At 37.1% G+C, this 27,963-nt stretch overlaps 1 protein-coding gene and 1 long non-coding RNA gene across 4 annotated transcripts in view; one reads left to right on the forward strand and one right to left on the reverse strand.

Moving 5' to 3' along the window:
* The window catches only part of LOC148126168 (uncharacterized), a 278,790-nt gene extending 254,115 nt beyond the window's left edge, over window positions 1–24,675 (reverse strand). The window contains exon 1 of one of the 2 annotated variants that reach the window (XM_087930129.1): window positions 24,352–24,675. In XM_087930129.1, coding sequence (XP_087786255.1) covers window positions 24,352–24,412 — 61 coding nt within the window. In that variant the 5' untranslated portion in view covers window positions 24,413–24,675. The remainder of the gene's footprint in view (window positions 1–24,351) is intronic. The other variant, XM_087930131.1, reaches the window with a different exon arrangement.
* Window positions 24,527–27,963, forward strand: part of LOC148126169 (uncharacterized) — a 53,440-nt gene continuing 50,003 nt past the window's right edge. The window contains exons 1-2 of one of the 2 annotated variants that reach the window (XR_015742909.1): window positions 24,527–24,703; window positions 26,072–27,941. This is a non-coding gene — a long non-coding RNA (uncharacterized LOC148126169). Of the gene's footprint in view, window positions 24,704–26,071; window positions 27,942–27,963 lie in introns of those variants that run through there. The other variant, XR_015742908.1, reaches the window with a different exon arrangement.

Raw genomic sequence — 27,963 nt, forward strand, 5'->3', positions numbered from 1 at the left:
ATATTTTTTTAAAAAAAATTACACAGGCATGTCCATGAAGTTCCAAGCTCAATTCAAGGGACACCTTAACCTTGATTTGACATTCAAATAGCTTTCCAAAATAGATACTCTGGTTTTTGATGCATCTTTCTAAAACATTTCCTTCTTTGATCATTTTTTAAAGCAATGAACCACAAATACTAGATAAGTATGTTCTAGGCCCCTACTTTGTGCCTCTATGGAATATATTGTGACATGCATTGCAGATTACTGTTACATGCCTATCTCTTAGGCCAGGGTTGTCAAACTCGATTTCACTGAGGGCCACATCAGGGTTGTGTTTGACCTCAGGGGGCTGGGGTAGGCGTGGCCAGCTTGACATCAATGCCAGAGATATCTGTGGTGGCCCGAGTGCTCTGCCAGTGAAAACGGGTTCCCAATCTCTGTTTTTGGCTGGGACGGCCTCCTGCAACCTTCTGTCAGTGAAAATGGAGCCGCAGAGCCAAGGGTTGCAGGAGTCTGTCTTAACTGAAAATGGAGATTGGGAGCCCATTTTCACTGGCAGAGGCACCATGGGCAGTTCCTTCGCTCTTTCCAGGGCAGTTCTGTGGGCCAGATCTAAGCACCCACCCAAGCTGGATTTGGCCCCCAGGCCTTGAGTTTCACACCCCTGTCTTAGGCACTATTTTATTACTAGTAGCTTCTACAGGATCATCTAACTTGTGTTATCAAGATGCAATGAGAATTTAGGTTTCAAATAGGGAATATATTAGGATTAATAAAGTGCCTTTAAGAGAACCCCAATAAAGCTTGGATGCCACGTTGCATATATTATTGCAATTAAACACTTTGAAGATGATTCTCTTAGAATTTTTCTTAGTCTCATCCTTATTAACCAATACTTAACTGATTATATGTTTTCAAGTGGGACTGAATGGAAGAAAAATCAAATTGGATGCTATTACAGCCATCTTCAGGTTTGGCATCTCATATTCTATCTAAAATGCTACAAGATTATTTTTTTAAAAAAGAAAAACCCTCACTCGGTATTTAACATTATTTCTGAATTAAACCATATACCAATAAATGTACCTTGAATTTTATAGAGGGAAACCAAATCTTTGTTTGGCTATACAATGATTGAACAAATTCTTAACAATTTTAACAGCAGAATTGGGGTGGGGGGGGGTGGAATTAGGTAGGAGAAAGTGATAAGCATTAAAAATTGTGGAATTCTTAAAATATTACTCTTAGAAGGATAGCTAATATATTACAGAATGGGAATTTAGACATGTCTTACAAATAACTAACTACAAAGTTGGCTGGTTGAACACTGAAATGGACAATAAGGATTCTGAACTGGACCTCACAGAAATGTATACCATATCCTGTTGACCGCAAACATTTGGCACAATGACCTGCTTGGTAAACATCTGGATTACAATTCTAATTTGCCTATTTTGTTACCTTCTTCCAACATGGCTCTTGAACAAACACTGAGACCAAAGTATCATGATAGGAGGCTGCAGGAATGATATATTTCCCATTAACATTTTTCAGGCTTTATTTATGTATTTAGGGCTGTCATATATTGCAGTGCTTTACAAGGCATGCCCGGTGATTTATCACACAGATACACCACACTTAAATGTACATTATATATACATTTTACAAGTGTACATTAAGAATTAAATAATTTAATCAACTGAAATTAAAATTCAATTAATAATGAATACTTAAATACATTTATAAAACAACAAGAGTATCGTAACATAACTAGCAGATGGAGTCCTCTTATCCACCAGGCAAAGAGCTGTGTTTAATCAGTTTTGGAAAGTGGCATTAATGGGTCAAGTCTAATTTCTTTTTCATAGAACTGGAGCCATAACAAAGAAGCTGTGCCTCTTGGCATTTCCTTTCCTGGACAAGATCTACTTTAAATGGAATTGTCTACATGTCAGTGAAGTATCACCAATCTACTTCAAAGTCCTAGCTGGTTATCTATAATGAAACTGTTATAGCTGAATCTTTCACCGAACAATATGATGATATATGGGATAGCCTGACAAATCAAAACATTTTCAAAGTTAAAAATGTTGTTCCAGTCACATTTCATTATACTTCTTCTCTGGTGCTTACATAGGGCTTGTTATCATGCAAACTTCATGCTGAAATAAAGCCAGCAATCTTCACTGCAGAGTTTTCAGTTTATTCTAAAGAATAATATGCTTTCTGTTTGCAGAGAGTTTTTGTGTTCAGAATATTGAACAAACTATAAAAACATGACTTTGAATGCAACTCTAACGCTGAGTGTCTTTTACGCTAGGTGCACATTTACAGCTTGTAAGTGCCCAGAGAATGATTACTAAGTAATTTTACCCTGTTTTAGCATCTGTAGAACCAATTTTGCTAATCTAGAAATTCAAGAAAAAACCCACAGATAATTCCTTTTCAGCATCTTGCATATAACTAAAACTCCAATCTGCACAGATTTATACAACATTTTAAAAACATATTTGTCTTAATTGGATTCTTAACAAGCCACATTGGTGGTTTCCAACCTCAGGTGTTCAATACATTGTTGCATTGTTGCATACTTTCTAAGCTCACTTCCAGGTTAGGTGTAGGCATCTCTGTGTCCTTATAAGTACTTTCACAGAACTGTTTCCACCAGCTAGGAAACAGGGTAGTGTCTGAACACAACCATTGGGCTTTTTTTTTTATGACATGATTAAGATCATCTGCTTCTCCTACTGCAACAGGAAAGTTGATAGTTTACTTATGCTATGCAAAAGAATAAGACTACCAGATTGGGATTGTAAAAATCCCACGTGCTACTAGAAAGCAGCAAAATATACCTAAAATTTTGGTGCTATCTACTGATCTTCCAGATTTCTTGCAGCCCAAAATCTCATATACTTATAAAAGGATAAATGACACGTCCCATTTCCACCCCCCCATCTGCTTTGCCTGATTTCTAATGCCAGCAGTATCTTCATTTCACTAGTGCTTCAAAGGTTAACAGTATGCTGTATTGTGTTAACTTCTCGATTGCTTTGTTTCCCCCTTCCTCAAATTATTCTTGCCTTTTTGGCCTCTCAGTGATTGAACAGATGTTTCCAGTGAACTCTTGACAAAGAAGCACATTCTCCCTCCTCCCCTCTGCACCAACATATTATGTACTCTGCACACTCCACTATTTAATCATGTCAGTGCAAAGAAGGAACCAGGAGGTACTAGGGCCCAACTAAAACCTCTCAAGAGTGATTGGAAACACAACAGTTGAATGCTGTAGTATGAAAACAACAAGTGAAGAGGCACAGGTAAGTATGGTTTTGCACTGAACCATCACCTCAGAGCCAAGTTCTTTATTTTTAATTTTATAAAGCAATCTCAATTTCCTTTCTTTCTCAAGAAAAATGAAGGGGAAAAATGAGACTGTGATTATAACTCCCTTTCAACCCTCCTCCCACTCCCTCCATGAAGTTTGGTTTGGTACACAAGGATATTGCTTGCTTCTTCATAACTTCTCTGCAAATAAAATTAGATTTTCAAGCAGACCACTTTGAAAGCCTTGAAGGGACTAAGTGATTGTGTGACAAAAATGCTACATATTAGTTGCTACTCCCTCCTTCTCAAAGGATAAAAAAGATTCACTTTGGAAAAAGGGAAGGAACTATAAGGGTTTCACAAACCCTTTCTCATCAGTATTTTAAAGGAATATTGGAATAATTTTGAAAAAAATGTGGCAACCATTAGAAAAACTCAACCTTAGCCCAGGAAATATGAACTTAGTACAGGAACGGGTGAGAAAGAAGCTCAAGATTGCCCACCTTGACTGTCACTGGTACGAGACAAAGTGAAAAAGACCTCCTGTCAGGCCTTCGAAATTCTGTTAGTATAGCCTAAAGTAAGCATGTGATGCCTCTTTCCTGACCTGGTCTACCTGAAAGGGGGGTATCTTTTCCCTTCAGTTAAAATATATTCTTCATGTATAAGTAGCCATGAAAGAGAAACATGTGCTCTTCTTGAAAAGGTGATAGAAAATGCTTGGGTTTTATTATGTTTTGAGTATACAAGGTTGTATGACTGACTCCAAATCAGGGTAGCAGATTAGGGTTCTTCTTGTCCATTGAAAAAGCTGAATTCTTGAGCAACTCTTTCAAGTTGTTGCCCCATCCAAATGCCATTTGTTAAAATATTCTCTATGAACTCTCAGGAATATGGCTTCCAAAATCATCTAAAATTTAAGTTTGGGGAAATCTTCAAGGTTACAGTTGTTTTTCCATGATTATTAATGCTTGGGTCATGCCAAGTTACTTTTCTTGTAACTGAGGGCCACTTTCTTTTATAATTAGTTCAAACATTGAAGGCCTTTAGGAAACAAGGAGGTCATGCTACGGCACTGAGCTAGACAGGCTGAAAATTTGCAGCCTCTTTTTTGCTATTTTTTAAAAATAGGCTTTTATTTACTGGATTTTCTGCAGAAAATTGGCAGGTTTTTCTACCATTGCAATTTTGAGGATGGACATCCAGGAAAAAGAATAAAAGTATTGCCTGTGGGATTGGACTGAATGAAGCATCTGATTATCCATACTTTGGGATATGGTTCCCAATATTGGAATTTGGAATAATAGTAGTGCTCAAATACTTGTTTCATTATATTAATCTATAGACGAATTTCCATTTACTCTCAGTCCCTTGTAATAATAGCTGCTTGGGCAGATTACTGCACAAGGACCTCCCAGAAAGGAAAATTATACAGTTAGATAAGTTGCATCTCGATGGTGGACATTTTTATATGAAATCTTGGAAAATTATTACATTTGATAAAGGTATAAATTATCCAATATTCTGTTTCATGCCATCTTTATTCAGTTCTATGCATTTAAGAACACACATACACGCATATAAAATCAAATGTGCCACAAACATAGGCTATGAGCTTTGGATTCCCTACTGTATGACTCAGTCCTTTAACAGTTTATGATTTATGCATCTTGCCAGTGGAGAAGTAGGCCATGCCAGCCTTGAAAGCATTATAGCTTGGCTGTTAATACTTATGAAGGACATGTTGCCCTATCATTGTTCGGTCATTTCTTTAAAAAGGTAAAATCCTAAAAAAATTCCTATAACAGGTGTGGCTCGGTCTGCATGACCAATATAAATGACCAAGGGTATTTATACAGTTAGAATAATTGTATAAATAATCCAAATGACATTCCAAAGTACTGCACAATGACGAAACTTAACAATTTTAAATGTGTTTGATAATATTTTTAGAGATTTGGTTTAGGAGGCATATGCAGGAGATAGTTATAATTGTATGGCAGAAGTCTGAATATTATTATTAATGTATCCTGATATAGATATATATAGATACACACACACACACTGTATTTAAATCCACAGAAATAATTAATAGAAATAAGCATAGCACATACAATAATATGAAACTGAAATAGTCCTGCAAGAAAACCTTGGAAGTATTATTCTAGTATTCATTAACATTAAATAAATACCATTTGTTCAATAGAAGTTTTAAACTACTTTCTTTGGCAAGTGTCCTAATGTGTCAGATTACAACTCCTAGCATCTCCTGTCCAAGTGACTTTGCTGGGAGAAGATAATGTAATCCAATTCACTGCATTGGGCGGGAGTGTTTATGCAGAGAAACCAAAGGACAGTTAAACTTCTTTCTTCCAGATAGATATTAGTATCTTAAATAAAAGATTTTTAAATGTTTGATTTTCTGTAGGAAATCCTTACAACGAACAACATCCTCAAATATGCCATCACATTTACAGAATTTAATGTAAGTGAAGATTTGGAAGAGAATTTCTTCTCCTGAGGATTTCAGAAGGCTGGCACTGGCATTTCTTCCTCCACAAATGCTAGTGAGAGGCAGCTTTCTGAATGGCTCAGAAAGTTGGCATTTATTAGCAATTTCACCAGATTTGAATTTCATTCTTTCAATGTTGTAAATACCTCGGCGCATTGGGGAAACAGCTCTCAAATCCTCCATCCTCTCCACTTGCAGCCTTCCCTGCCAGCTTCACCACTGACTTTCTTGGGAAGCAGCAGAGAAGATTGCAAATGGCAATCATGTGATCATAGGGGACTTAGCAACCATTTGTAAATGGGTTGTCAAGCACTTGAAATGTAGTCATGTGACCAAGGGTGGTGTGTAAATTTACGATAGCTACAGGTGCTTTAGGGCAGGGTCTCTAACCCCCGGGCCATGGTATTGGGCCATGATCTGATGGGAACAGGGTTGCACAAGTGATGGGTGAGCAGACAAACCCACAAAGCTTGTACAGAACCATCCTGTTTCCCACTGCTGCTGCCATCGCTAGTCCATGAAGCCAGGAAGGTTAGGGACCACTGCTTTAGGGGCTGTAAAGTTCTCGTTCTAAAGCTGTTATATGTCATAAATTAGAGACTACCTGTAAAACTAGAACAAGTCAATCCCACACTGACCTTAAAATCAAGCATAAATTGAAATAATCTTTCCAGCAGGCAATATTTTTTTCTCCTTTTGTTAATCACACTTCTTAGGCACATGGTAAAGCTTTGAGGATTCCACAGCATCAAAATGTCTGATCATGAGGGATTCCCTGAATTAGATTCAAATGCTGCCTGTGATGACCTGGGACAAGGCACGAAGGCCACACAGCCAGCTGTGAGTTCAAACTCCCCATTAATGCTCCAACTTTCCTCCAAATCTCTCTCTCTCTCTCTCTCTCTCTCTCTCTCTCTCTCTCTCTCACACACACACACACACACACACACACACACACACACACACAGGAGCTTCTGACTGCAAGCTGTCCAGCAAAGCAAAGGAACAGGGAAATGAATCCACAAAGCAAGAAATAAGGCACTGAGTCCATGAAGCGGCGAAGCAATGAGGGCCAAAAAGCAGAAAAGAAGCAATGAGTCCATGAAGCAAGGAACAAGGCACTGAGTCCATGAAGCAGGGAAGCAAAGAAGGCCACGAAGCAGGGAAGAAGCAATGAGTCCATGAAGCACTAAAGAAGCAATGAGTCCGTGAAATAAGGAACAAGGCGCTGAGTCCACAAAGCAAGGAAGAAGGCAAGCAGTCCTGCAAATGCCAGACGTCTGCAATGGCACACAAAATTCTACCAATTCAGCATTTGTTGCCAACAATGCCCTTCTCCACAGTATTTCCTGTGCCTTCTCAGGTGTGCCTTCTGAAGAGGTATGGGGTGCTCTCCTCACAAGTCGCTGGGTTGGCCTGTGTTGTTCCCGCCTTCTGTCATCTCTCTGTGCTTGGGGATCAGGAAGGGGCAGTCCTTGCTCATCACCTGAGCTCTGTCGCTCCTCATTTCCACTGCTTGCCCTCTCTCAGTCATCCTGTCCCCGTTTCTCCCTGCTAGCAAGCCGTTCCAATCCTGAGGGGCCCCGGGCGGCTTCATCCTGCTCCTCCCCACATTCCTTTGAAGGCAACAAAGCCGCCTCCTCGATCTCCATCAGCTCCAGCTCATCCTCCTCCGTGAATTCAGGCTCTGACGGGGGCATGACACTGCCTCTTTTTTTTTTCTGGAAATGCTATAGTGGTCTATAGACTGAAGGTGTTAAGTGATACACTTTATTGTTCTAGCTAAATGGCACGGCTGCAAAATTTCAGTCCTCTGCCAGAAACAAAAATCAACAACTTTGTACTCTTCAGAGGGTTTACTCCACTCGATATAGTTAAGCTGCCTCTTTTTTCTGTAAAATGAAAAAGACAAGCCAGCAACATTCTGCTTTTTTAATGTTCCAGCTGGAAGCAAACAAATGTCTTCTCTGTTCTCTGCTCTCCACCTACATTGATTGAATAGGTGGATTGTAAGGGTTGTTGGTATATAAAGAACGGAATTAGGAAAGTGAAGGAACAGGAAAATTCAGAAAATTGGACTCTTTGATTAACACACCTCTATACTTAATATGCACTTAAGCCATTGATCAGTTAATTGCGCCAGCTATTCAATTAAAGCATTCATGCCTGTCACCGTATGCTCCAAATGTACCATATATACTTATTATACACTTAAGCCATTGATCAGTTAATTGCATCACTTAGTCAATTAAGGCATTCATATACTTGTCCTACGGTGTGCTGTAAAATACACCATATATACTTGTAAGCTGCAAATTATATTAAGCACAGGCTGGTAAACATCTCAGATTGCTATTGAAGAGGTTGATTCATTAAAGACAGTTCTCATTTCTGGCTTTTTCCTGAACAAAGAGCTTGACACTCTTTCTTTGGTGGAATATGGATTAATGAGTCAGACACTTACACATGGTTCATATTTGTTCTTTCAGCTCTTGCACACCCTCTCTACAGCAACACCCACCCACCCCACCCTTGCCTGCCACACAAACGTACAATACTGTAAACCTTGCAACACAGTTTTACAACATAACATTCAGGTTATTCTCTTTCCCTCAAAAATGTTCCTATCTACAACCTATTGTTTCCAAGCAAGACATTTGATCTTCTCCTTCTCAGCTGTCAGCCAGATCTCCGTGGCTATCAGGCATGTTAATTTCTGCCAGTACTTTTGAGAACAAATGCTAGACAACAATATATCCACCACTTTATACATCCCTGGTTTGCTTTTTCTTCTTGTCTTTGGATGTTCAAAGTTCAACAGTCAGGATGATACATAAAACCAGATGCTTTTTATTTTGTAATCTGGAAGATACTGAATCCAGCCATTACAGACATAATTCTGCACTTTTCTGAAAGTAATTTCCCAAAACAGGAAGTGGTTTGAGATTCAGACCAAATGTGGACCATCCGGAACTACTTCTTCCAGAAGATTTAGCTCTAGAAAACTAGCAGGTCTTCTCTGAAACATCATAATCAATGTCATCTGGAAGAAAAATAGATTTGTTTGTTGTTCTTTAGAAAGTTCCATCTCTGGAATGTTGACTTTTGCACAAAATTAAAGCAAAGTCACAAAAAGTTTTCCTTCATGTGAAAACAAACCTTAGTCTACTCTAGAGAAAGAAACTGCATATATTTATAACTGCATACATGTATACACTATTATGCCTTTCCAAATCCAAGAATTAATGTTGATGATGTTTGTGCAAAAATAAAAAATAAAAAAATTCCAAACTGTTCTGGTCTACGCAAGAGACACTCTTTTTTAAAAAAGCAAAGTAAACTGATATTGCTGTTTCATTTCAAGGCCTCCTGCAACAAACCTACAGTAGGAGGATAAAATAAGTGTCTACATCCGTGTTGGTGAACCTATAGCATGTGTGGCCCCAGCCAAACTTACCTGCACTGCGCATGTGCATGCCTCCCAGCTGATTTTCGGCCCGTTTGAGGCCATTTTCGCCCTCCCGGAGGTTCGAAGGAAGCCTCTGCAGCCTCAGGAGGCTGAAAAATGGGCCTTCCGGAAATACCGGAAGTATCGAAACAGGCCTGTTTTCAGCCTCCTGAGGCTCCAGAGGTTTCCCTTGAGCCTCCAGGAGGGCAAAAACGGCTGCAAATGGACCAAAAACCAGCTGGGAGGTGTGTGCATGCCCAGTGCAGATAAGGGGGTGAGGGTGTTACATGTGCATGTGCAGGGGGCGCATTGCATTGTGGGTGCTGGCACACGCACGTGCTATCGGCACACCATAACTAAAAGGTTCACCATCACTGTTCTACATTATGGAAAATGACAGACAAGATTTTACAATGACCAGAAGCATCTCTTCTGTGTGTTGTTTCTTCACTTTATTAAAGAGAACCATATTACCTGCACAGCATAAACCACTTTGTTCAGACAATTGAAGTCACTTTCCATAACCCAGTAATGTTCTATTTACACTAATTAGGATGATCTGATTCTACATCTCACACAAATGTGTTTCTGTAACGTAATTTTTAGTCTTAGCTAAAATTTAGAAAGATTTTTTTTTTCTCAGTGCAAGAAAAGCCAACACATGGGTATGTAAAATTGATGAACCTTTGGAAGACAGGTTTATATAAGTTGCAGTGCACTTTGTAAGGCAATCACTCCCAATTATGGACAAAGACTCACTATTAGCGATTCACGGAGTAACTGCACACACTGAGAAGTATGCTAATGAAATAATTAAAGGCTTATCTAAAGAGTTGCTAGGAAAATCTGCTCATCAACATTGACAGAGAACTGGTAAAGTTCCATGTGCAGCATATAGTAACTTGGATTATCTACACATAAGCAAGGGTTCAGTAGAAGTAACCGGCCTCTAAATGTCATGGATGTAACCAGAGGACATCTTTAAAGTGTCTAGTGGAACATCAAAGATTATCTGAGACACCCCTACCAGTCCATCGCTGTTCCTCTTGCCCACTATACACTTCATTCATTTATCATCCAATTATAGTGCATAGCTTTGAAAGCTGGTAAGATTTTTTTTTTCAGTAAAAAATAAATAAGAGAAAAACAGAATTTTTGTAAAGCCTGCCATCAACAGTTCAAAACAAAACACCACAGCTGCAGAGTGTGAACCAGCAAACAGTACTATATGTGTGCACCTTTACATAGATTTCCACCAGAGAAAAGACAATTCCATCTACAACTCATGGATTTAATGTGGGATAGCCTTTGGGCTGAAACTTAAGAAAAAACAAAAGCAAGTTATTCGCACCATTTAACCTAGCAGCATTTTGAGCACCACACAGAAGACGAACAGATACATGGATTATCAGATCAGCAAAATGACAACTCTCCAAAGGCAAACTGTCCCTGATAAACAGGGAAACCAGAAACATTTATGAGGCATTACTACTGTATTAGGAAGAGATACCATATTCTAGTATTTTTGGAAGTTCACAGAATGTTCAATCTTTTTCAGATTTTTAACTTTAAAGAGTATGCCCCAGCTATCGGAATTTTTGGAAAGCCTGGTCTAAATCACAAAACATTCACATAAAAATTGTGATATTATCGGAACTAAAGTGACCTCTAATCTTCTGGGATTTCTTTCATCAATGGTGGCAATATGTAAGTTTTCTGAAGGAAGTCAGCTATGTCATTGCAGCTGTTCTTTCTATCTCTCAGCTTTAAATGGGTTCAATAAGGCCTTAATGCCCTTGAACCATAATGTATCTGTGTTGAATTTTAATTTTAAAAGGATTATCAAGAAAATCTATTCTTTCTGTCAATTCCCTTTGAAAAAAGTGGTAGAACACTTTTGACCAATTATCTTTGAATGGTGCATTAAAAGAGCGGAAATACCCAAATATTTTAAGTGGGACTTGAGACTGGGAATCAAAAATGATTCAGCCTGATGTAACCTCCAATAGTATTACTTGGCACATTGTACCTCCCCCCCGCACCCACCAAAAAAAAAAAAAAAAACACACAAACTCTAAGCAGTTTTCCAATTTAGGCTTTTTGGATAAATCACTCCACAGTGATTTTACTTTACTTTTGCCTAATCAAATGAGAATGAACGTCTGCTAGAGGAATCCACAGAGCTTGTGTGTGTGTGTGTGTGTGTGTGTGTGTGTGTGTGTGTGTGTGTGTGTGTGTGAAAGTAGTTAGCAAGACAGAAGACAGGACTGCAATTAAAGCCCTACTTTTGTATCACAACAATCTGTTTGCCTTCTTGCCAACATTAATCTCCCACTGGTGTCTGTGCCAGCTAGCAACTGAGCAAGGTCCAGCGTTTTGGGTATAATACAAAGACCCTCAAACTACTTCGCACCAGAATACCCTATAATTGCCTTCCAATTGACTTCAGTCTGAAAGTTGTCTGCTCAGTCACTAGGTCACCAAGGGAGGCCCTAATTCAAGAACCAAAAAACACCAGATGTCATTTAATACGCATCTTTCTGATGGTGCTCTGAAATGCTCTACCCACCAAAATTCAGGACATACATATGATGATTTCATTGTGGTAGTTGCAGAAAATTCAACTCTGTCTCAAGAATATATTTTCAGCATACTATTACAATTTTCAGTCTCCCTATGTTTGAGGGAATGTAGGATTTACTCTAGGAATAGGGGAAAGGAGAAATCAAGATAAATTTAGTCCTCTTGGAGAAGAAAGTGTGAAAAAGAAGCTCAAAATAACCCTCCCTTATTTTTGTTAGGTATAAATTGGGATTAGAGAGAAACTCTGCTTTGAAGATTATAATACTTGAATAATTGTATTATGATTATAATAATTGAAAAATCATTCTTGATATTCTAGCTGTTCCTATTTCTTTATCTGACCTACCCCCAAAGGGCTGACATTACCTTATAGCTTGTTTGTTTTTAATGGCTATTGCCATAAATTACTTTAATGTATTGTTTATAATGTATTTTGCTGCTGTTTTCATTGTAAACCATTTCAAGTTGCTTCAGCACAGGAAGCAATCTATTAATACCTCACATAAATAATTAAATGAATTCATTACAATCATGCCAGAGCTTCTGGAAAAAAAAAACACACACAAAATATTTATTTCCTCTCCAACTTCCCTCCTACAAACCTATTTGGGCACTGCTAAAACCATATATTAACAGAATGTCAGAAAAACACTTCTATAATTTGTGCTCCATGTTGTCTGCATCATGCTGTCTTTGATAAAGATAGATGGCAAAACTAATACGCAAATCCTTCTGTTCTTCACTTAGCCATTGCTCAAACAAGTAACTCCCAAGTTCTACAAATTCCAAGCAATAACCGGTCCTAAAACTTCAAATGGAAAGCAACTGTAGCTAATTCAACATTTTTATCAGTATCAACTTGCCTTTTCCCAAAACAACTTCGTTTCCAACAATAGATGGAAGATACTCCACTATTTTCCATTGTTAAGTCTAGCATAAGATGAAGATGTCCAAAGACATCCGAGGTTGGGAAAAAACAAAATGAATTCTGGAAGGAATAACTGAAAGGGATCCATTAATATTTTGGTTACTTTTAATATAATTTAAATGTGCTTGGTAAGCAATTACATACATATGAGTTTTTAGTATTTTGTTTGTTCCCACATAGTAAATACTGAAAGGTAGAGCTGTGTTATTAGGTATTATCTTTGACTCGTCTGTCTCTTTTACCACTCACACATGATTGCTTTGTGAATTGCTTCCAGCTTTTGATGCAACTCTGCACATGTCCAGTCCATTGAAGCAGCTATGTACACACATATGTCAAAACACCCAACAGCAATTTCCAAAACGGTTGTGTGAGTCTGGAAAGATTCCCATAAAAAAATGCTACTGATGTATTCCTGTACTTACCACTTTCTTAGTATTTGGAAAGAACTAGGAAATAGTTGATGGTATCAGAGTGGGGTGCAAATAAAACAAAACAAAACAAAAACTACTGAAGAAATAGAGAGTTAAATTCTGGGATAAAATATTCAGAGAATTCAGCAGCAGTATTGTTGAATATGCATGAAAACATTGTCTTTTATAGCATTCAGCTAAACCACAATATAAAAAGCTATACATCAGAAAAATGTGAGGCTTTGATAGACATGTATTTAAAAAGGTATTCAGAAAGACAATGTTTTGAATAATACTTTACAGATTGAAAATTCAGGAGCCAGGGTTATAGTCAGGCAAAGATTCAAAGCCACATGAAATAACAATTCAGAAGATATGGACTAGACCTTTGACAAAGTTGTTAGAATTTATTAGGCAACAGAAGTAGTGGTAGAACTTTACTAGGCTACAAATCATAGGGTGTAAAACATAAAGAATACAGCAAGCATCCAGCAAGTATAGAGACATGCAAGGGAAATAAAGCAAGGAAAGAAAAGAGGATTTTGTACAATAATTCAAGGGATGAGACTGCAGATTAAAGAATACCATAGTGCTAGAAATGTGAAATCAAAATATATACACAGACAGTGTTCTGTATTGGGAAATTGGTGCCAAATAACTTATAATTTTTAAGCATTTGTTAATTTAAAGCAACAAGCAAAATTATGAAGTGAAATATTATTTGAGATTGTTTTTGTATATTGAGATTGTTTTTGTATATTGAGATTGTTTTTGTATATTATTTGAGATTGTTTTTGTATATGCAATCCCTGGGAAAGTTGCAGCTGCTTTAAGGAGTTGGAGATAAGTGCTACATTTGCACTCCAGTGTGTTCTAAAAAGCTTTTTGGAGATCAGATTGCAGACCCCTAGAAAAGAACCAACATCCAAATTAATAAAAGTACAGGAAATCTATGTAATCCTATGCAAGCTGAATCATCAATTCAGTCTGGTGAATCAATTTGATTCAAATGAATGAACTGATTTTGAAAGTCAGATCAATTTGGCCTATTGATTTGATTCTGAGTGAACACTGATATGTTTCAAACCATTGGGTGTTGTACATGCACAAATCAGTGAATCAGTTCAGAGACATCAAAAGAATCAGTCAGCTTTAATCAAATAGTCAGTGAAGGTACAAATCAACTATTTTCTGCCCCTTAGCATGGGGTTCAAGACTTTCTCTTTGAAGAAAGAATAAAAAATAGTGACTAGATTCATATACTATGGACTAATGGAATGGATATCAGGTTTTTTTAACACATACATGCACAAATAAAACCATAGGTTCACATATAAATGTGTTAGAAATATATAATAATAGGTTGATGCACTAAAGCAATACTGAGGTGCACTGAAGAGAATGGGGGATATTTTAAAATTATGAATTTTCATAGAGAAGGTAATTTATTTTAAAGGAATTTTCAGGCTGAAGGTTAGATTTTTAAATCAAGCTGAAATGATAACTATTGAAATAGGTTTAGGGAACACTATACATAACCTAGAATCAAAAACTTGTCAGCAATGAGCATAATTCCATGCAATTCACATGCAAGTTCTGCAGTCCTCCAGTACATATGAAGATGAAATCTAACCCAAGTTCATTGTCTGTCCTGCTGACTACATGGACAACTTCGAACATTTGATTGGTTGCCAAGTCATGGTTCTTCCTGTTTTTTAAAGGACCTGATGTTATTAGGCTTGAAACCCCAAAGTCTGTATTTATGATTATAGGCTGTTGGACAGCCGAAGTAGGCAAAAATCAAAAGCTTTAAAACTAGATGTGAATTAGGAATGACTTCACACACAAGCAGCAGACGGGCCTCAATCTTTTTTAGAAGGTCTGAAGTGACAAAAAATAGCCACCAGCTGTGGCTTTCCCCAGCTCTGAAATTCAGGATTATTTTTTTTCCCTTTTGGGGAGGATTCTATTACCTTTTAACATTTACCTAGTACAGTATTTTTAATGTTCAGCAATTTTAAGATATGTGAACTACAATTCACAGAATTCCCCAGCCAGCATGAGCAATATTAGGAACAATGGTCCGGTAATATCTATCACAGTATTTAACTATGCTATTATACAACAAGATGGCGTCGGTTCAGGGACTCCTAATCATTGGTGAATGATTATTAGAGTGGAACCATCTAATATGGCTTCCTATCCAGCCTTCTTTCTTACAAAAATAATTTAATTTAAATTTGGCAATCCTGGTTAGAAGCAGATTTTCACAAGGCAGAGGGAGAGAAATAGTGGGAACCTTTCCCAGAAGCACATCTTCAGCCTTCCTTTTCTGAAGACCAAGATCTGAGAGATATCACTTTAAAACTGGCACTACCCACACAAACACAAGACTGAATGGGAAATACCAAGGAAGTGAAATTAAGATTAGGGCATCATGAAGGAGACTTGTGAAACAGAAAATTCTATTATCCAAGCACTAAAGTGGCTAGAGATATTCAACTAAATCAATATTATTTTGCATTTAGGATTAATTAAATTAAACAATTAAAACAAATGGCTGCCCCAGTAGAGTTTGGTGAGTGCATGTGCTCCTTATGTCTAATTCTTGTCAGCAGATTTCCCTTCCCAATATTACTGATCAGGCCTTATTGCTTAAAGAGACAAATAGCATGTTCATATTTGTTATGATGCAAAAGCTAAATAAGTAATAATGGAAAAGCCTGATCATAGTCACAATGCCACAGTACACTGTCTTACTTAGGTGTCGGGCCCCAAACCAAGAATGATACATGGCAGTTCTTCCAAGCTGATTTATTGTTTCATACCTATAGACAAAATCTTGCCAAACTGAGCCCTTTGCTATACGCATCTACTATACTCTGTGAACTATTATGCAAGTGCTGTCTTCATTCTCTTTATGGACTGAATTGCCTCCGGTTCCTCTGGGATGCACTTCTTCTCTCCCAGGAATGCACCTCCTTACTACGTTCCATTACATTAGATTAATAATTCCTTCATATCAATACAAAGCACTTGTTTTGATTCTGGGGTTTATATGGAAAGAAGCCCAGATGAATGGCTTCTCTCTGCTTCCAGTTCTACTTGTCCTTTGAGGAGCCTTGCTTTGAATAATGTTTTAATCATCAATTAAAATGCTAGTTTGTTTCATTCAGTTATGGGGGTTTTTACAACATAGTTAAAGCTTCAAAGAGGGCCATTTTAAACCCATTTGACTGGTTGGTTTGTAGAGAAAGTGAATAGGAAATGTTATGGGAATGTTCCCCTGAGAGGGAACTGTTCATCTGATCAGCTTATATATTATTCTGGGGAAAAAAAAGACTCTCAGGCATCCAGTAAACAGACTACATGTTATATTACATCAATGGTTCCTTTAACTGTGATTTAATAAATTAAACCAATTCATGTACATATTAAACTACAAACAAAAGCTGTTAGATTCGCATATTATATGAAAGCATTTGATTGCTGCTTTAATTTAATTTGAATATTATATCTAGGGCTCCAGATCTGGTTTGTAAACATCCAGACAACAACTTGATGGAAACAAAGGATTTCTTTGTTTCTGGTGGTGATCCATATTTTTGCACGTCAGATTTGAAAGCCCTAGTTATGTGAACCTTACCAGAAGCGACATGTTGGTATGTGACATATTTAACTGAAAAAAGAAGTTATTTATCAGCTATTTATTTGACCACTTAGCTACTGTGTATATTTAAAGCACATATATGTTAATAGAGCTGTATTGCTTGGATCACTTGAAGAGAAGTAAAGTTCTGAAAACGTAAAATTGAGACTAATATATTTTTGACATAAAAAAGAATTGTAAAGGGTACCCAGAGTAAGGCATCAAAATTGCACTGAAATCTTAGAAGGCCTGGAATATGGTTTGGATTTTCAAGTCTTACAGATTAGCCTAGGTTCATGATGTTAATTTCAGGTGTAAGTTTATTAAAAATAGTTTTTAATTGAGTGATATATTCAAATCAAATGGCTCTTGAATTCACACAGTTTGTCTTCACACTGGACAACAACTTGCTGTTAGTATATTTTATTAAATCTGCTTCTTTACAGAACTTTACTTCCCATAAACAATTAATTTTATACAACCTTCTTCTGTTAAATTTATAGAACAAATTTAAAGGCATATGCATTGCAGTGTCACCTCCCCATTGAAAAGTACTAGAGACGGCTTATCATTTTTTTTTGACAGGGTGGATACATTTTGAGAATGATTGATTTACAAGTGCAGAGCTCATACTGAGTGGCTGAAATCTAGGGCTGAAATTCAAAATTATAAGCAGAAAAATATAGCGGTGGAGGGAACAGAAGTGACAAGCTATTTCTTTTCTCATATCTGATGAGGGAAGGAGGAAGGGAAACAGGTAAGAACTAGGAAAGAAATCACCAAGCTTGTTGAGTTACTTGAGGCAAAACTGATTTTTTTTTTAAAAAAAACTGCATTAAGAAATTTAAATAAGCCCTCTATTTTTATACCAGCCGATCATCTGATCTGAGAGTTAGGAGGAATCAATTTAACAAGCAGTGTGTTTAATCTGAATCATTTATCAAGTCATAGGGATAATGGAGAAGAGAAGCAACATATGAGCTTCAGTTGCCATAACTAGGGTCCTATAAATTTTTAGCAGAATTCTGATAGCTTGAAGGTAAAAGTGATTAACAGAGAATGTTATTTGCTCTAATCATTTCTTTTTCAGAATAAGAAGGAAGAGTTACAGTCCTTATTGTAGCTACTACCATAATATTTATGGAAGGAGAAATACACCAGAGCCATCCAGTATCATGGTAGATCATATTCATCAGCTTAAATCACATGGTAGATCATATTCATCAGCTTAAGTCAAAGTACACTGCGTACAGCTTGTTAGTTTCTGTGTAGCAAAGTTTTATTGAATCCACTAAAGTATTTTATTCTCCAAGTGACATAAGATGCACTCCATATGTATGTTTTTAGATGACAGAACAATGGCCTCCATATAATGGGCAATTCAGGCGACTAGAAAATACCTCAGGAGTCTACAGTAATTGGGGGGGGGGGAGGATTGTTTCCTCCGTCATAGTCCAAATGGAACCCAGTGCTAGTTCTCAGTCTAATTGACTTGTTCAGTTCTCCCCTCTTAAAGCAACTGCTGAAGCAGGAGTCAGATATCATCACTCCCACTGAGGTGCAAAGCTTGCTTTTACGGAAGCCAACACTCTTCATCTGGCTTATTCTACTTATAGTACACTTTTATGAGATGTACTGAGAAATACTGATATACCAATATAAGAGACCACCTCAGCACTTATCTTCCTACGCTCTAAGATGTACAACTTGCCTTTTCTTGTTCTCTAGTATCTAGTTCTCTAGTTGCTCACTTGTTCTCCATATCTCTGAAGTTTTCCCACTCTCTCTGCCTTTGGTTCTGTAATTTTTCAACAAGGTCTATTACTATTGTAGCCCAAGTTTTGATTGCAACAAATAACTAATAAATACACTTAGACAGGAATTTCTATAGTATTTTAACTAAACTGATGGATTTCAGGGATCAAAAGCAAAGGGCATAAGCTGATCTTCCTTTTCCTTGTCTCTTACTCCTCTCTATGTTGATAAAATGGGGAGATGCACTGCAGTGTTAGAATTGTTACCTCAAACAGAAATTAATAAAACATGCTCCGATTTTTTTCTAATTGGTTGCAGACAAAAATCAGCACAGGATAGAAACAGGCAAACACTCCCCATCCAGTCATGGCTTGTAAACTCTGAACAAAAAGTGATCAGTTAAAAAAAACAACTATATAGCTTGTGAAATGCTAATAAAATAAATTAATGCACAAATAAATATTCTTTGTTGGATGAGTTAAATAGTAAGCATTCCACAAATTCCTCCCTGGCCATATTCTCAGGGGCACTGTGATTTGTGATGTGTGTATTGGGGGCTGGGGGCATTAGTCATCCATATTAACAGATCTTAGACCACCTTACACTGCACAATTGTTATCCCTCGGCAATGTGAGTACAGAGTATGCAACATACAATGTCACACACTCTTCAAGGAGTAGAAAGTGTTTCCAGTGGCCACTCGTACAATTATTTATTGCTTCTGCTTCATTATTTTAGTATTCATTGCCTTCACCTGTGATGAATATCCAAATAATGCTTGAAAACATCATCACATCCCTTTTCTCATGACATTTATAGCATTCATTTGCTCAGGGAGGGTAAATTTAATCTTCCACAATTACAAGGAGAAGTGATGGCAGCACTTTTCTCATCAGCAGGTGCCTTCAGCAAATGAGATTTTCCCACCTACAATCCAGTACGAAACTCCTAATCCTTTAAACGATTCATATCCAAGAACAATCCACTAAGCCTCGTGTAACACTGCAAAAGGACTGTCAATTAATTCAGAATTCTTCCTGTAGAATTCTCACTCCAGAATATTCATTCTAGAAGTAGGTGAAATCATTCTTTTTTCACAGTTTACCTTAAGGCACTTACTTCCAGTAGTGATTGTTAATGTTACTGGGAGCTACAACCCAGGACATCTGGAAAGCTACCTGTTAAGAATGAGGCCTGAAGATATTTCATTCAAAAAGAAAAAAGAAAACCCAAGAAAGGGCGTATTTTCACAAACTCAGCAATGATTCCTTTTTTTACTTCAGACAAAACAGCTTCAGTATATTTTGGTTCCTGAAGCAAAGGATGAGATGAGGCTTTCCAAATTCCAGGTACTGGTGTAAGTCAATGATATTTGGATCTTTAGCCCACATAAAGGAAACAGGCTAACTTAGAGAAATATGTTATTGTACTTCCAATTATCCCACTTGTCACTATATGCAAGAATAGCAAGTGGCTACAGCTTTCTTTCCTGAAACTCTAGAATGCAGATAGTCCTCGACTTATGACTGGTTGCCATTCAAGTTACAATAGCTACTCCCAAAGCTACTTGTAACTCAGTTTTGAAGATTCAACATTGGGCCACCCCCTCATGGTCAGGTGACATTTTGGAGGTTCAGCAGTTATTGCTCGTACTTATGACCATTTGCAGCACCTCCCAAAATTACAAACCTGCAGTTTATTATGGTTTTACCAGAAACCAGTGTTTACTTCTTACTTTGTTGCCCCAGAACAAACAATGGGTCTGCCTAATAACCACAGTGTTTAACAACTACCATGCTCACTTAGCGAAGTGGAACCTGTTTAACAATCATAGGATTCAATTAATGACTGCCACAAAAAAGGTCATAAAATCAAGTCCAGTCTTATGGTGATCTGCCATCATGACTTACCACCATAATTGTGGATCTCACCTACAGTCAAGAGCTACCTATATCCATTTTCTGGGATAGAGGCCTCATTCTATTTCATAGCAAGGCTAAGCCTGAAACAGGGGCAAACAATGTCAAGAGTAAAAATATTCTCCCTCCCTCCCTATTTTAATTTAAGGAGAATACAGTTGTTCAGTTAATAACCATATGTTAATAACCATAGTTATTAAGTAAATCTGGCTTCCCTGTGGACTTTGTCAGAAGGTCACAAAAGGTGATCACATGACCCCAGGACACTGCAACCATCATTATTAAGAGGCAGTTGCCTAATGTCTGAATTTTGATCATGTGATCATGAGAATGCTTCAACTGTGATTAGTGTGAAAAATGGTCAAAACTCACAGTTGTAACTTCAAATGGTCATTAAAGGAATGATTATAAGTCAAGGATTAACTTTGTAGTGGTTGCCAATAGGATATCACAATGCCAACAATACCTGAACCAATTATTTTGCTTACTTATCTTTAAATGATAGTATGCTGTTAATTTCTTATTTTACCACATGTGGGATTAATCTCAAATAATGAATTATGGCCAAAGCACGTATAATAGAAGCATCGCCACTCAACATATGAATAACATTGTTCTGAAAATCTGATTCATGTTTTTATTAATAGCAATCTATATCAAAATGCAGGTGAAACTGACATCTTGTATCATCCGCATTTGTCTATTTTGCAGAGTGATTTAATCCTCATTTTTATAAGCATTTTTTAAAAAATAAAACCTATTTTGTATTGTTGTTTCTCTTGTTGTGTGACAAGACTATTCCTGTAATTACTACATTCCACAGCTGTATTTTCTTTCTTTGTCTGGCATCCCTAATTTGTTGACCTCTAAAACATATTCAGTTTTGGGAACTAGAAGCAGTTGCTACAGATCCTGTATCTATAATTGTATGTAAAAGAAAAAACAAATTATTTTGCATATACACAATTGCAACTGGGAGACACATGGTTTTATATATGAAAGAGATACTTGGTGGTATGAAACAAAACCACTGTTTTAAATGGTGTGAACAATAGGCCACTTTTATTTAAATAAAATAAAATTTAAAAATAAAAATAAAATAAGTAGCCATACCTCTTATATTCCATATGGGTGAGTTTCAGGTGCCTACTGTTTGAGTACTTAACAGAGTGAATAGGTTCAAAACAACCTGTGCCCAGTACTTTCCCTGTTCAGATATATTAGCTTCTCAAGAAGCAATTTCCTTGAAAATTAATATAGCAAGATTTTATATTTACCTTATAATCATCAATATACTATCCATCTACTCTATGTCTTAAGAAATGGACAATTTTCTCCACATGAAAAAAAGGCAGGATTCTATATTTTTTAATTTATTATGCAAGCACACATGGCCTCCCATCTTGCAATCAACTCTGGAAACCACATGAGCACCAAAACCATTTGTAGAGAGCCAGTTTTGTATAGTGGTTAAGGTGTTGGCCTAGAAACCAGGAAACTGAGTTTGAGTCCAGCCTTAGGAATGCAAGCTGGCTGGATGACTTTGAGCCAATCATTCTCTCTAAAGGCATGTTGTTGGGGGGGCGGGGGAGGGGAAGAGGAGGAAGGCCTATATTTGCTGCCTTGAGTTGACTTTTAAAGTAATAAAGGCAGAATAAAAAAAAATCTAATAAAGAGAAAACTGTAGAAACAATAAAGATGCCAGGTAAAAGGTCCTAAATCAAACCAAATGCAAACAGATGCCATTATTGCAACATCCAGGCCACAAGATCCGAGGAAATATGATGTAGTAGCAAACATTTTTCTTACGAGTGTGAAGTGCAGCTTGTTGTCCACCGATATTTCTCCCATGCCTTTGACACCTCACCCAATAGCTATTCTGATGCAGGTCTCTTGATTTTTCTTTTCTGTATACTATTTCCTGTGCTTTGGGGCCCCTCTTCTTCCTTGCAGTGCCATAGTTTCTCCTTCCCCCTCATTGGTAATTAAACAATATTTACCAAAGGCATCTGACCCAATCACTTAACCTGGAGAAAGTTAAACTTTCCAGTACTCAGGATCCAAGGGAAGCAAGAAGATATAAAGAAAAGTATACATGCAAGACAGGGGAACCTTCCCTGGAGCCAAAGCAATAGCTAAGTAATAAATGGAAAGGGACAGAGTAGTTTTTTGAAGCTTTTTACTTTTGGTGAGAGGGATCTTAAAGGTTAAGAGGTTACATGGAGCCTCCCTCCCCATTTTTATCTGACTCAACACGTGTGACACATGTAAAAGAGAGGTGGAGCGTCAGGCCCATAATGTGGAAAATGGTTCTGTTGGGCCTAAGAATTATAATCTTTCACCCTTATGCCTGTGAAACCCTGCTATATAAAAGCCGGAAATATTTTAATTAGGATTTCTGTCCTGACCAATCTGAATATAATCTAGATCAAACATAAACTGTTTCAACTCCTTCCTTCAAAATGGTGCTATAAACAACTGCACACCAGAACAACTAGACACAAGAACAGTTTTTCCCCGAATGCCATCACTCTGCTAAACAAATAATTCCCACATCACTCCTTATGACTCATCCCCTCCCACTTGTGACTGTATGATGGTAACTTTGTTGCTTGTATCCTTACGATTTATATTGTTTCCTAGTATGATTTGATTGCTTATTGTACCCTATGACTATCATTAAGTGTTGTACCTATGATTCTTGTATCTTTTCTTTTATGTATACAGAGTTTATTTGTACCAAGACAAATTCCTTGTGTGTCCAATCACACTTGGCCAATAAAGAATTCTATTCTATTCTATTCTATTCTATTCTATTCTATTCTATTCTATTCTATTCTATTCTATTCTAAAAGTAGTCATGCTAAAATCAGAAGGCCCATTATACGAAACTGTAAATTTTTTTTAGGAAACATACTTTTCACCTAATCTTTCGTTTCCAAGACTTCAGCTCTTGCACATCTATTGTAATATTCCTGTGGTCTTGCCATGGTATCCATAAAGTCATTATCCAACCAGGTGTCCTTAAATGTGTTTGGGTTATAGATACAAAATGGCTAAAATTACTGGAGGTATAATCCAATTGTATCCAGAGGAGTGTGTATTTGGCAAGGCCAATTTAACAACTTTGAGATTTCTGGGAAATATTCTTGCAGTTTCACACACTGTTTTGATTGCACTATAGAAATTTAATGTGCTCTCTAAGAATATATCCAATAGTTCCTTACAGGCAGTGGTGGGATTCAAATAATTTAACAACCAGTTTTCTGCCCTAATGATTTCTTCCAACAACCAATTCACCAAACTGCTCAGAAAGTTAACAACCGGTTTTCTGAACTGTTGAGAACTGGCTGAATCCCACCACTGCTTACAGGGATGCTTGCATGAAAACTCCAAAGTGGTGAGGAAACCTTTCCCTTCAAACTGGCAAATATCTCATAGTTACTTGAAGAATACCAGCCTCCTCCAAAACACAATTTGGAGAACAAGATAACAAATTACCAAAGGTTTTCTTTCTTTTAAATCTTCCTAAGAGTGAACATATAAAGATCACTTTTATCTCATAATTGTGTCTTAGGCCTTGCAATGAGTGATGGACTTCCCTGAATGGGTTTTACTTCGGAGTGACTGGACTCTGTTAGAGCCACGTTTTGCTAGTAGTATTTTAAAGTGCTGCCTGCCTGCCTGTGGGTGCTTGGGAGGAATATACTTCAAGAAGCACCATGCATACCACCATCACCTCCCTTGCATTCTACCTTTCTCCCCTCTTTTCAAATGCATCCGGGCATAGGATGGAGGCAGTTTTGTGCCTTGATTACAAAGAAGAGATACTTACCTATGTTGATTAAATGGCTTGAGTCAGAGTACATTTTTAAAGATTCATATTCATTGTCCATTGCCAAATTCTTTCACTGCCGGTAAAAGTCTTTATTATGCTCAGAGTCTTGTCTCAGCATGTATGGCCTTGGGAAATCATCGGACGACCTTTCAGCTCTTAGCAGAGCAAGCCTGGTGCAATTTCAACAGGAAGCCCTTTTCATTGCACAGTATCAACACTATGAAGCCGCAGTGCAACGTCATCTCTTTTTCTCTTTCAGATCCTGTCTCCAAACTTTAGAAAGCATACTGTCAACTAGCTGCTGCTTTCAACTTTAGTAATACACTTGAAAAGACGTGTTTATGTTTATGTAAGTAGTTTACGCTGTCTAGACCAATAGCAATGTGCTCGGGGCTGGGACTGGTGATGATCTCTGTTGGAAACAGGAACTGAAAGTATTATTTCACTTCAGCTTTGCCTGTGAACAGTCTGGTTGTCCTTGTAAGTGCCTGACCGTATTGTGTAAGGAAATGCAAATAGTTCAGTTGGGCTCTTTGATTAGTTAGCTGCATGCATCTTAATGTATTGGCTTTTTATTTTTGCTGTTAAAAAGAAAAAAAAACAATAAAGGAAATTTCCTTAAGGATCAGCTTGCTTTCAAAGAGTAATTAAAAGCATCTGGAAAGCATTTCCAATCTATCATAAACAGGAAGGAATCTCACCCATGTGACTTCTAACAAAATGATGCAAATTGAATTCCCTGCCAAAATTTACAGTAATCTGTTTCCCTTTCACTCCCCACCCCTCCAGGTGGAGGAAAAGAGGAAAACACAGCAAGATGTGGATTACTTCAGACCAAGAAATAGACTAAGCCCAGGAATTGTTACTTTATTAAATCAGCTTAGTCATTTTGGGGCACGTCTGGAAATTATATAGGAGCAAAGCACTAAAATGGATTGTATTTCCTTTTTCAGTACTAATTGTTTTCCTTCTAAAGAACTTGTTAGAGAAGACAAGTAATTATATGTCTGCAGTTTGGGCCAATTTTGTCTCTGCGTGGAGCTTCTTCTTTGTACTGCACAAAAACGTGCTTGTAAAAAGGGGATGCATCTAATATTAGTAATGCCCTTCTAAAAATGATATTGAGAGTTGTTTTTTAATAGTGCAATGGAAGTATAGAAAAGAAAGATAAAGTGTGTATGTTCCTACAAACAGATATGACATGCTATAAGTGTACCTTTTTAAGCAAAAGAAAGGATAGGCTGCAAAAAACTAATTACATCCTTCCAGAGTCTTTGAAGTGCTTCACTGTGTGATCTCCATTAATATTAGCTTCGTTTAAGAGCTCACTTTTATTTTCTGGCTCTGCACCAGTTTATCTCAAATTGGAGTAATGATTCCACAATACTACAGCGCTTCTAGAGAGCTAGTTCTCCATAGGGATCTCTCAATAAATATTATTTCTTGGATTTTAAGGGGAATGGTGACCAGCAAGCTTACAGCTCCTTTGTAGCAACTGTTTGGATTCCTTATTTATTATCTGCTTTTGCAAATGGCCAGTAATGTGGGTGTGTATGTATGTATGTATGTATGTATGTATGTGTGTGTATATATATATATATATATATATATATATATATATATATATATATATATATATGGTATTCAGCTTTGTTCGGGTATTTTCCAATGTCATTATAGTTGTGCTTTTACTATGTGACCTCAAATTCCTACGCAGCTGCAGAGACAACGATGCAATACCGACCTGCTTCAAATTAACATTTCATCACAGCACAGCAGCTACTAAACGTATCCTGAAAAGAACTGAAATGGCTCTACTCAGGAACAAGCTCCACAGAAAGAGAGTCCAACTTGATCAGTTAAACAAAGATCTCCTAATTCTACACCTGGAATTGAGCAACAATATCCACCCTCTACTTTGGGACAACATAAAACAACTTACAACTTGGAGAGCTGAAACTGAAACCACTTACAAAAATGACAAACTCCTGAAGAAACTAAAGAAATTAGAACATGACAAGAAAGCCCCCAACAACTCACAACTGAGAAGCACATCTGAGAAGCACAGAGCAGAAGACACAAGCCTGAAGATGATGAATGAGACTTCATCGAAACGTTGCCTAGACACTTCCAATCTTACGCGGGAGAAAACCCGAATAACCAAAGACCCACATACAAATACCCGCGAGAACCTCAGAAAACACACACACACACACACACACACACACACACATATAAAATTAATTAATTCAAGGTATTGAGCACATGTAACACTCTTTCATCCTCCTGTTTTCCCCACCAATAAAACTGTCAGGTAGGTTGGGCTGAGAGGCAGCGACTGGCCCAAGGTCACCTAAAAATGTCTTTCATGTTTAGGGTGGACTAGAAATCACAGCCTCCTGATTTCTAGCTCAGTGTCTTAACCACTCTCCTTTGGGTCATAGAGAAGGGAAATGAGAGCATTTTTACACCCATTGGATCAGTGATAGGTCAGAGTGATGTTGAGATTTGGCTCACAGTGAAAGAAGTAAATACAAATATGAATAGCTTTCAAACTAGTTTTGAGAAATTAAAAACCAAAAATGTGTTGCAGAAGGCCTCCCAAGACATTCATATGGTTCTTAGATAGAAATAAGAATTATGCAGCAGCTACAGAAGAAAGAAAAGATTTGGTTAATTCAAAATTTATTGACAAGGCTGAGGAAATGTTATATAATTCATGTCATTCATCTTTTATAAATAATTGGCTTAATATTTTTCACAAACAGTAGAATCAGGTACTATATCTGGAATCCATACAACTACTCTTAAAAAAAGAAATGGCTCAATTCATACAATAATTTATCCCATTCATCCACTCATAAAAGTCCTATCTGATATTTCTTAAAAGTATTTACATACCTCTTCATATTAATATGGCTTACAATAATTTGAAATTTGCAAATTTTGAAACTTTTCTAACATGCAATGTCTCTTGGAATAGCAGAGTTTGTAGCTTGAAAGCACAGTCCCCACAAAGAATGCACTAAGATATTCTACAATAGTATAAGATAAAATTCCTTAATTAATTTCACACTGGAGCCAAGATAAAATTCTCACTGTTCATACATATAGATAACCTGATGTTTTAATTGTGTGCTGATCTCATTTTTAACACTATTATGTCCCACTCTCTATCTAAATAATCTAAGGAAGCTTATATGAGGTTATTTCATTCATAATACCTGTATAGCAACTTTTATATACTAAGAAATTATAAATTGCTAATAAATTACAATTGGCTCAAGGTCTCCCTCTCTATGGGTGATTAGACATACAGATCCAATATATGATCCATAGCAGACTCTGTTTTCAAGAACATACTTTATAAAATAATAATTTATGAAACATTGATAAAAATATTAAGTTTATATATCTTCTCATTCATTTCCCTAAATTGAAACCACACTGACTTGCTCTCTCACTCAAGAAAATCTTTATGTGGATGGAAATGTGGGCAGAGGTGGAAAGCTATGTTGATCAACTGGTTTGGTCACTCTTTGGACCTCCAGAAATATGCATGATCTATTAAAAAGGAACACCCAATACATACAGTGGATCTGCTTTATG

The sequence above is a fragment of the Pseudonaja textilis genome, chromosome 3 (assembly GCF_049901715.1).
Source record: "Pseudonaja textilis isolate UNSWEBS1 chromosome 3, rPseTex1.2, whole genome shotgun sequence".
Lineage (NCBI taxonomy): Eukaryota > Metazoa > Chordata > Lepidosauria > Squamata > Elapidae > Pseudonaja > Pseudonaja textilis.